At 35.4% G+C, this 10,958-nt stretch overlaps 1 protein-coding gene across 4 annotated transcripts; it reads right to left on the bottom strand.

The window, feature by feature from the left end:
• Nucleotides 1-2,622: 2,622 nt before the first annotated feature.
• LOC112515913 (chorismate mutase 3, chloroplastic-like) lies at nucleotides 2,623-10,444 on the bottom strand. 4 transcript variants are annotated; one of them, XM_025122884.1, is made up of 7 exons: nucleotides 10,211-10,444; nucleotides 7,289-7,511; nucleotides 6,944-7,030; nucleotides 6,454-6,597; nucleotides 4,649-4,741; nucleotides 3,750-3,998; nucleotides 2,623-2,838 (listed from the first exon to the last, which is right to left on the bottom strand). In XM_025122884.1, the coding sequence occupies exons 1-6, from the start codon at nucleotides 10,396-10,398 to the stop codon at nucleotides 3,762-3,764; spliced, it is 972 nt and encodes a 323-aa protein (XP_024978652.1). In that variant the 5' UTR covers nucleotides 10,399-10,444; the 3' UTR covers nucleotides 2,623-2,838; nucleotides 3,750-3,761. The 4 variants fall into 4 exon arrangements, with proteins under 4 accessions (XP_024978652.1, XP_024978655.1, XP_024978654.1 ...); XM_025122887.1 differs by having other exon boundaries at nucleotides 2,623-2,869; XM_025122886.1 differs by lacking the exon at nucleotides 2,623-2,838 and adding an exon at nucleotides 3,215-3,575.
• Nucleotides 10,445-10,958: the final 514 nt, after the last annotated feature.

Consider the following 10,958-nt stretch of genomic DNA (forward strand, 5'->3'; position numbering starts at 1 on the left):
CCTGTAGCAATGCAGGAGCATCCCACATCGGTGAGGCTAAGGGGATTCGTCTTCCTTATAAGGAAGGGGAGATCTTACTCCTACCAGTGACGCGTTTTAAAGCCGTGAGGGGTTGTTGCCGAGAGGGGCAGCCCAAAGCGGACAATATCATGTGGGCGGTTCCCTAGTTTTCGGTCCAACAAGGTCTCAGCGGTGGAGCATGTGGTTTAATTCGATGCAAAGTGAAGAACTTTTATCAGGACTTGACTAAAAACACAGGTCTCCGCAAAGTCGTAGCGAACAGCCCAACCCTTGGAATATACTACAGCCCCAGGTGCCCTGACTCACCCTTTGTCGAGAACCCTTATTCACATGTAATATAAAGTTAAGATAATTCTTTAAAATAACCGGGATACATAAAGAAAATAAGAAAATAACCGAATTTCTTTATATTTGCAAGAAATGACCAGTCAAGTCGTCAAAACGAATTTGCCATTGGCAAAATGACATGTGTCTAGTGACTTCATGAAATCGTCAAGTATGGACGTTCATGAGTTGGGTTGATCGGGTTTAAGACATTTGAACAACCCAACTCAACGCTTGCGATTTGGAAAATCTTAACTCAACTCAACCCAAACCAATGGTTTTGGTTGGGTTAGTGCGGTTGGTCGGATTGATACTTTGGTACAATAAATATTTTTTTTAACCTTGAATATGTTATTTCTCTACTCATAATTTGCTTTTCATCATCAACCATTTGATACAACTTATACATACTTTTCAAATCTTATGTATATCACATTCAATTAATTTTCTCAAACATATACATGTCCATAGTTACGGAACATATACACGAACGAGTTACATAGAGATGGAGAATAGATTGAAAATATGTGTATATGAAGAGGGTACGTTATAGTGTAATTGTCTAATGTGTATATTAATAGAAACTCAACAATCATATTAAATCCAAAAAATACAAGAATATCAAGTCCATCGAGTTGGGTTGAGTTCAAATAATAATAACCCAATACTTACAGTTTGAAAATTTTACTACTCGATTAGATATTGGGTTGCTTGATTTGACTGATCATCTTATACAACTGTGTGCCTAGAGGTTTCAAGTTCAAATCCAAGTAGAAATAAAAATCATCTTTTAGCTACGGAGGTTCAAATGCGTTGACTCCAAGCTACCCGCAAAACACATAGTCGTTCTGAAATTAGTCGACTTACATAACAGATTGGATATTCAGGTTAATTAAAAAAAAATCTATTAAGACAAATACATAACAACTAGTATGTATGTACAAAAGTCAACAATTCAATTTCTTTTTAAAAAGTCAACAATTCAAAATCAACTGTTATTTTACTTTACAGATCATTGTAGCAACATGCCTTGTTGCCTCTACATTATCATATCAAATCATTGTTGTGTACAAAATTTGTCTTAAAATCATTTATTGATAATTAAATATAAAGTAAACTACTGATTTTGGTCCCTGTGATTTGTCAAGAATAACATTTCTAGTCCCTCTTGTTTTAAGATTACAAGATGGTCATCGTGTTTGTGAAAACATCAAAATTTGGTACCTCTCCATAACTTCCGTTACAAAATTCCGTTAAAGAAACGACATTTTGGTTCTTTTATTGATTTTCTTTTTGTCTTTATACAATAAAAACCCACAAGAATCAAAATCATAAAATCGATTTGACTGAGTAAAAGTTAAAATTTTGATAAAAAAACGAATATTCCATTCATTTAACAAAAAAAAAATTAATGGCGGTTAGATGGATGGACTAAATCTTGACGTTTTTATATACCATGATTAGGGGTGTAAATGATGCAAGTCAAGCTTGAGTATCAGTATACTCGACTCGAACTCGATAGCCATTTTTCAAGCTTGAACTCAACTCGAAAACTCTCGAGTAGTTAAAAATTAAACTAGACTCAAACACGATTGTAATTTTTAAACTCGAATCAAGCTCACCTGTCAAAATTAATGAAATTTTTGGTTTTCTCTTATAAAATTATAAAACTTAAAAGTGTTCTCTTAAATTTTAAAAAACTAAAGGGATACACTTCAAACTTCATCATAAAAAAGACAATCCTATAAACTTCATTCATCTCCCTCTTTTTTTTATAACAACTGTTCGTCCTTTTACTATCACTCTTCCAATGAGGGACAATTTTACCAACACTTCTATAGTTTTTTTGTTTATTATGGTTTTAATAAATAAAAATTATTGATATAGTTTTTATAGTTAAAAATTCACAATATTGTTCAAATATAAAAAAATATAATATTATATTATAAAACTGATTATATTCTTAAAACTAATTATATATAAAAAAATTGAGTATCTCAAGAACTTTTTTCAAGTCAAGTATTGGGTAGCTCAACTCGACTCGTTAATATGTCAAGTTCGAGCCGTACCTATTCTAGTCGAGTTTTGACCGAATCGATCTCGAGTAGCTCGCAAGTTGTCTCGTATCGTTTATACTCCTATCCATGATGACCTTCTTGTAAATTTAAAACTGGAGGGATGAAAAGTGTTATTTTCGACAAACCGAGGACCAAACTTGTAGTTCACTATTAAATATAAATCTACAAATATCAAAACGATTTCAACACAAAAATTGATGATCTACAGAAGGTACCTTCAATATCAATTAATCGAAAATCAAGTACAAATTTGTTTATTCCCAAGTGTAAAAAAGACTGGATTAACCCTAAATGAGTCGTTAAGATTCTATTATTGTGTCACTACTGAACAAACCCCCGACACACATGATCATGTCCATCGGCTCGAGCAAACTTGGACATGGCTCACACTTCCGCTTGAACACCAGTGACAACTCTAACCAAGAAATCCATATTTAGCAAACTATCTGATCATATAGCCATTAGTTGATAAACAAGTCATGTATTTTGTTAGAGAACACCAAAATTTTGCTGATAAGCTAGATTACAATGTAAAATTACCTAAAAAGGTTGGATTTTTTGTCATATAAGTAAAATATAAGGGGAATAATTGGAAAAAAGTTGAAAAAAGAACATTTGGAGCTTATTGAAACGTTACTTGAATGAGCTTTTCAAAAGCTAACTTATAAGCTAGTTTACGGCTTAATAAATAAGCTTTTTCAATAAGCTCAAAAAATAAGCTAGTTTAAACTTAACAAATAGTTTTTTGCAATAAGCTCAAAAAATAAGCTATCTTATGATTAACAAATATGGCCAAAAACCGCAATCATATAAGAAAACGGTCATCGAGCCGATTCAAACATTAAACATACGATGATATCGTCATCGACTATCTGTACTTCAACAAATTTCAAACAAGATGGCATAAAAATTGGGTTATTATCAATAATAACCACATGGGGAAAAAATTCTACTTCTTAGCCACTCCAATTTCTTTTCACAAAAATAGCCAAAAAATCGCAACTCAAGCACTTTTCCTTACGGTTTCTGACACATCCGGATGAAAAGTGGGTCCGCCGCAAAAACAAATTTAGACACCATACCTTGATGCGTAACGCACAAAAACAAGCCAAAGTCGCAGCTTGCCGCACAGCAAAGACATGCCGCAACTTACTGCACCACAAGAAAAAGTGTCTTGCAGTATTGACTTGCGGTTCCTTGGCTTGGCTGTTTTGTCCAAAAAAAAAAAAGTCTAGAAGTAGCTAAAAAGTAAAAAAATTTAGCCCGTGTGGTTATTTACGATAATAACCCCATAAAAATTCATGAATCTTGAAGAACAAATCATACCTTTGTTTCTCTTCAATCAAGTCTTCTCAACAAGTATTCAACTTGTACTTCCTTTGTCAATGGCATGATCCAGACTCCATAAAGATCGGCAACCAAGCTCGGTTTTATTTTGTATATCGGATCGGTCGCATCTTCCCCGAACCCCACGTTCACCACCTGACCAAAAGTCTTGGTTTTTGTTTCGACCCTTTTCTTGATTGCCTCTTCCACAGCCGGGTACGTCAACAAATCCATCAGTTTTGTCCTATCCTGCATGTGTATTACCATTATACCCCTTAACTAAACCAAATCCAACACGGAGGTGGAGTCGAGGGAGTAAGATATACGCACATATGACCTCTGCCCCCAAAAAGTAGAACGGTTGTTTCCGTGAAGACACTTACTTGTACCATTATATAGGCCCTTAGGGTGCATTTGGTATCTAGTATTACATAACAGCACAAGACAACTGTTTAGTGTTTGATAAGACGGACATGACATAACAGATAAAATGACTAATTTACCCCTAATGAATTCTTCATATTTTTTGATTAATTAATGTAATTTATTAAATTATGGTAAATAAATAATTTTAAAACAAAATATATCATTAGAATCAAGACGATTTGAGATCAGTAAAAGGTTAAAGAACATAAAATACAATAAATAAAAATTAAAGAAAAAATAAAACGTAAAGAGGGAGGCTTATTTGATGTTTTAGAAGAGAATTAGGTTTTATTTTGAAGTTATCTTGATAAAATATAGGTCAGTTCCACCTTTTTCCATGGGATGGGGGTGGAACAAGCGTGTTCCACATACAAGTCCTTCCAAACGTGGAACAATGATCCCTATTTTGTTATGTCATGTGTACCAAACGCAACCTAGGGAACCGTATTTACTATTTTCGTGGAGATTCTTACTTGAGCTTTGATGGCAGCTTCATAGTCGGCTGGCGAAGCTCGGAATTTGGCTTCGGCTACGAACTTACCATAGTGAATTCGTTTAGAGAGGGCCTGCATATAGGATATGAGCAAATTAACATCGTAAATTATAGCATTGCAGTCATTACAGATGAAAATTGCAATGATTACATACTTGGAAGAGTTTCAAGCTACAATTACTTATAAACGTATCTGTTTTTCACCCTTTCAACACTTTTCACTAGCCGCCTAGCCACGGTCTCCCCCCAAACCTCCGGGTAGGATATACTGGGTTCGTATGGTTTGGTATTTTGGTCCTTTCTTCATCATTATTAAAGGGTATTTTAGATGTTTGACTAATTAAAAAAGTATTTACCATAACTTCAAACATAATAACTATCATAGATGAATGGAGTGTGATATTCCAGTTTCTATTTTGGGATGCCCCGCAAAAAAAAAATTATCGTGTCTTTTTTTGCAAAATTTCAAGGTAAAATGACCTATTTGCCCACTATCATTAACAAATTGTTATACAACTTATTGGTCAAGGTCCATTATTACCGTTATTGAAGAACGTTCTAGACATTTGACTGATAATCGAATTATTTCATAGACTACATGCTCAGTCAAATGTTGCAATTTTCATGAAATGGAAGATGCAAGTATATCATCGCTAGCGACTAATAAAACAGTCCATAACTGACAAGTGTACACGAAAATTAATTAATAACGTTTCATACTTGAACATGAAATTTGAAACCAAACCATAGAAAAACAAACTCGGTAAATCCTATGAAGAGGAAGAATCTAGGGGGTAGGATGTACGCAGACCTAATCTTATATTTGTTCACAAACCCATCGCTAGTAAAACATAAAGAAAACGAATCAAGATTTAAAACTTGAGGGAAGAAAAAGATTTTTTATTTGCCTTCCTCGGTTTCATGAATCAAGAAAAATCCTATGAATCAAGTAAGGTTTGTGCACATCCTACCCTCTCCATACCCTATATTTGTATGGGTTTTACTGTTTGCATACATCCTACCCTCCCCAGCAAAGTTGTTAAAGGCTCAAGGCGCACTTAGATGTGAAGGGGTCCCGAGGCCTAGGCGCAAGGCACAAGTGTGAGGCTCAGACCTCAAGAATGTGAAGTGTATCTTATAAAAAAGTATATATAAAAATATATATACACACACACAGTTATACACAACTCAAATATGTAGCAAGTACTCCAGTGCAACAACCAACAGTATTTTGATAGAGTCAGAAGGGAGAAGGGTTTAAAGCATGAGCCATGGGGGAGAAGTTTTAAGGTCTGGGTATTTATGAAGAAAGAGGCTTGAAGTTATAAGACTAGGGTATTTAATATTAGGGTTTGACTTATTTCATCTATTTAATAACTCTTATTTAAGAAGCCTATGAGATAAGAAGATGAGAGAACTTATTTAGTATTGGGATTTGACTTGGTATTTAATGAATCTTTATGAGGCGCGTCTAGGCCACAAGGTGCCCAGCCAAAGCGGCGGGCCTTTGTGAACTTCGTGAATATGCCTAGCCTCGATTTTAAAAAAGCCCAAGACCTTGAGCCTCAGAGCCTAGGCGCGCCTTAAGAACTATGCTCCCCAGACCCTACATTTGTATGGGATATATTGGGTTTGTTTGGTTTATCATCTTGGGTTCGTATGGGATATATTCTGAAACGAAATGCATGTAGTATGTACATGTATGTGTGTATGTACGTATGTGTGTGACTTTTATGAACATAAAGATTATTCATACAAGCTTGGTGCATCGGTTAAAATGTGTACCTGCAAGCACGTGGAGTCACAGGTTGCTGCCGATCCACAATTACCGTCATTTCCCTCCTTGACAAGTCTAGGGAGAAGATGTTTAAAGTAAATATCCCATATTTTGCGGTTAATGTTGATATCTTGAGCACAAGGATGCAACACCTATATGCATTTCAAGATACTGAATTAGTGAATATATTTGGTTTCTAGTTACAAATGGGAGTATAGCATCTCAATATCTTCTTTCCATAATTTGTAACCCAATTAAAAAACCAACGATTCAATGACAAAGTTTTGACTTGTGGGTTTGAGAAACGAGAACCATCTATGAATTATTCATGATGAATATCATGAATAATGAAAATCATGATATTCATGACGAACATTGCTCAAATATTCATGAATATTGTAGTGTTATTCATCATGAATAACTCCTGAAATAGTTGGTTCCCATTTCTCAAAATATTTACGGTTCTCATTTGAACTTCCCTCTGCGCTAATGTATCACCTGTGGGTACTGCAACGGCGGCAACATAGGGTCGAGTAAGTCAGTTGGGAAAAATGGATGCTCATCGGGGCTCTTGTATCTTCCAACCTACTTGATAGAACGGTCATTACATTCATGTTGATTTCATCTTTAAATACTCACAACATCACTAAACCAAATCAAACAAACATGGTGGGATGAATATCCCCACCAGGAGGTGGGTTCTTGGTTTTTTTTTTGGGGGGGGGGAGGGAGCAGACCCTGACGTCTAGCTAAAAGCTCAAGGAGTAACAGATTGTTTCCGCAAAGATCCCCGGCTTGTGCAAAATGTGCGAAATGACAACATCAATTAGAGCTTTGAATCACCTGAGCATGGACCTTTTCGGTTTCTTTGACCATAAACTCGACCAAAGAACCCTGGAAGCCATCCATGAAAAAAGCAGTGGGGTCATATGTATCCTCATTGTAACAATATTGAGCTCTTTCCACAAGACTATATATGATGCTATCCTCTTGTCGAATTAAAGAACTTCTTATACCATCGAGAGTATAGATCTCACTCTCGTCCACCCTAATCTGATTCTTCGATCTATTAGGAAAGAGATGAACAACATCAACACTTCAGTAATCATGTAAGTATGTTTGAGATGTTCAAAATATATCCTGAGGGTAAGATAGTTGTGATCTTAATATAGTTTAGAGAAAGTAGCAAACTAATATTCAACATTACTCGAAGAAATAAATAAATATATATATATATATATATATATATATATATAGATAGATATAGGAGATTTAAACGAGAACAGAGTCAACATAAGAAAACACGAGAACTGCCAAATCATGAGATTTTCTACTAAAATCACATGTGATTTTCCACTGAAATCACATGTGATTACAGAACACGGTCAATGCAAGGGTTGTGCGGGCGACTTGGCCCACGATCACATGTGAAATTTAGTGTAAAATCACACATGGTTTTGGCCATTCTCTTGTTTTCTTATGTGGTCACTATTCTTGTTCGAACCCGGCCCTATTATATATATATATCCAAAAGAGACAAAAAAAATTGGGCAAGTGGCTATCTAGTTACTACGGCCATGTTTGGCAACCATAGGCAAGCTTGTTTTTTAAACTTATAGAAAAAGCCCGTTCGGTTAGCCACAAACTAGCTCATAAGCTATCTTTTTGAAACAAGTAGCGTTTCAATAAGTTGTTGGGACTATTTTTCTTCCAATTATGTCCCTTAAATTTTTCTAATTCATTTTTCAACATGTCCTTTTAGGTCATTTTGCCTTGTCATCTAAGCTTATCAGCTAATTTTTGCCAAACATATCTAGTTTATTAGCTAACAACTAGCTTATAAGCCAGCCGCTAACTTTTCAGCTAAAAGATAGTTTATCAGCTAGTTTGTCAAATATAGCTTACACATACTAGAAAGATGATAAGCCTGAGATTCATTTTACATATTCAAGGAGAAGGAAATAAGGGCAGTTTGGTCTTTTCCGAATGGAACGTAGTTAGACATCGGTGTGGGTTGGTTAAGTCAGTGGCAGAGGAGTATAAATAGAAGTCTAGGTCATAGTTGTATGCATGTGAATTGTGTAACAAGTTCTAGAGAGTTCCAACCTCTCGAAAGTTGGAGATTGTAGGAGAAACCATTCTGTAACCACTTGGTTATCTTGATTTGTGTTTGAATAGTGAAATTCTATATCGGTTGCTATCAAAAGACTATTTACGCCACCCCCTCTTGTTGTAGGCTCCTTTGCTCCAAGATTCCTAGGGCACCCAACCCAAAGGCCCTTGATTGAAAATGCACTTAGGGACCCAACGGGTACAAACAAAAGACTTCCACGGGCAAGTATATTCATGAAAACTTGGCAGCCATAGCTAGCCTACAACTGCTGAAAAATAGATAGAAATCTAGAACAAACTCAACTTTTTTTTTTTGGAAGGAAGCTATGCCAGGACTATTCATGGCAAATTGCGAATGCAAGAAATTATCCCTAATAAACTCAATGGCCACAACCACAATTGTTGTGGACATCTGGAATCGAACCGGGGCAGATGGGATATTCCACCAAAATGTAGCAAGCAAACTCAACTTTCTAGCACAAAAATGTGTACTTTTTCGGTAAATTGGCTAGTATCTTATGTAGCATCTTTTACTGAGAGGCATGTCCAAGAGATCAAAACCCTTGCTCCTGTTCACCTGTTGCTTGCTATTAGTCGGAGTCGGTCCATAGACCTACTTTAGAGTGAACTAATTCAGATGCTACCGGTAATATGATAGGACATTCTCATGTATGCATATATGTATCTATGAGAATATGTGGAATCCCGTTAGATTACTCTTCAAGAGAGCCTTTAAGACAGAAAAAAGGTTCCAACATATATTGAAGAGAAATAGTCCAAATCTAGCCGATGTGGGACTCCAACGGTATCAACTCAAATAAAAAAGCACGATGCACCAAAATGTAGTAGAACATGTCACAAAATGTTAAGCTACCCCAAGAGATTGAATCTATGTGGGGTTGTCTTTTTGAGGTTTATGAGGGTAAAGTTCTAATAAACCAAACCAGACAAAACAAACCTGATATATCCAATCAGAAAAGGGTCCAAGAGTAAGCAGTATGCATACATTTCGTCCACCTCTACCTCATATAAAAGGTGACTTCCGAAAAGCAAACTTATAATCTAATAGCTTACAAATAGTAGATGTAGCTTCAGTATCAATAGTAGACTCCTTTTGGGGATGTTTGGTGATTTTATTGTCATCGAGCATTTGGTGTAATTGAGATTTACAAGAGACTGAAGGGGTTTTTAGTTAAGCTATAATACAAGTTAGGAGGTGCGGAGAACACGCTTGTATAAGCTAGCTTGAATCTATAATACAAGTTAGTACGTGTACACCGCGATCACCCTTCCTCCCCCCCCCCTCTTGCAGAGTCCCATAACCTAAACGATATGGATAAACATAGCAATATCTTTGTGTTCTCTTCTGGTTTTCTGCCTAAAATCTGTGGTGTTTTACTCTGGTTTTCTGACTAAAAGGCAGAGTGTGAATTTGGATTATCTCCAAAATTTGGTGTATCCAAGTCATATGTACAGATCATGACCTAACCAGCCATCTCTACTTGGCAGAAGCACCTGGAATGCAACTACCAAATGGCAAACCCCCCAAAAATGCATAGATGATAACAGATTCTAATAGAAAATTGGTATAATCAGAGAGTTTGAAATGATTAAAAATTCAATAAAATAAAAAACAAGGCGATGGATAACTACCCGAATGAAGTAGCAGATGCCTGGACAGATTGAACACCATCCTTCGAAAACCCTAATTTGTTGGATGTCTGCAAGTTCCAGTTCTTCCACATTGGAGGGCGAAATGAAGCGATTGATCTCAATGATTTCGTGAAAGGAGTGGCGGAGAAGGGAGGAGAAAAGGGGAGTCTTAGTGGCTTAGCCTCCATGGAAATTAAACTCAGAAAAAAGTAAAGATGAATCACATTACAATTTAAAAGAGGGATGACAAAGGGATTAGAGCAACTCCAACCATTTCAAAAAAAAAAACACCAAAAACACCAAAGGCTTGTATTCATTAAAAAAAAAAAAAAAAAAAACTCAATTTCAATCGCACTTTAAAAAAAACACTAAATTTATGGATTTCACATTAAAATAATATATTTTATTTACCATTTTTAATAACAAATAATTATAACTTGTAATAGATATTATAATAATTATAATTTGGACAAGGATCAAAATACGTAGCATCTCAATATCGAGTATCTCAATATCAAGAATTTAGAGAAGGAGTTCAAAAACAGGCCGAAGGATCTTAGAGCGTAGCAGGAAATAGCGGAAATCAGTGGACCCTTTAATTTATGTATTTTAGTTTTTAAAATTTTCATAAATAAACTACGTTTACGTTTATCCGGTATTATATTTGTGTTATTAATAATTTATTATATATGCATATAAATTTACATAATGAATATAAAAACTAAAAAGTTAATATTTGTAATTATTT

This window comes from Cynara cardunculus, assembly GCF_001531365.2.
Source record: "Cynara cardunculus var. scolymus isolate 2C chromosome LG 7, CcrdV1, whole genome shotgun sequence".
Classification (NCBI taxonomy): domain Eukaryota; kingdom Viridiplantae; phylum Streptophyta; class Magnoliopsida; order Asterales; family Asteraceae; genus Cynara; species Cynara cardunculus.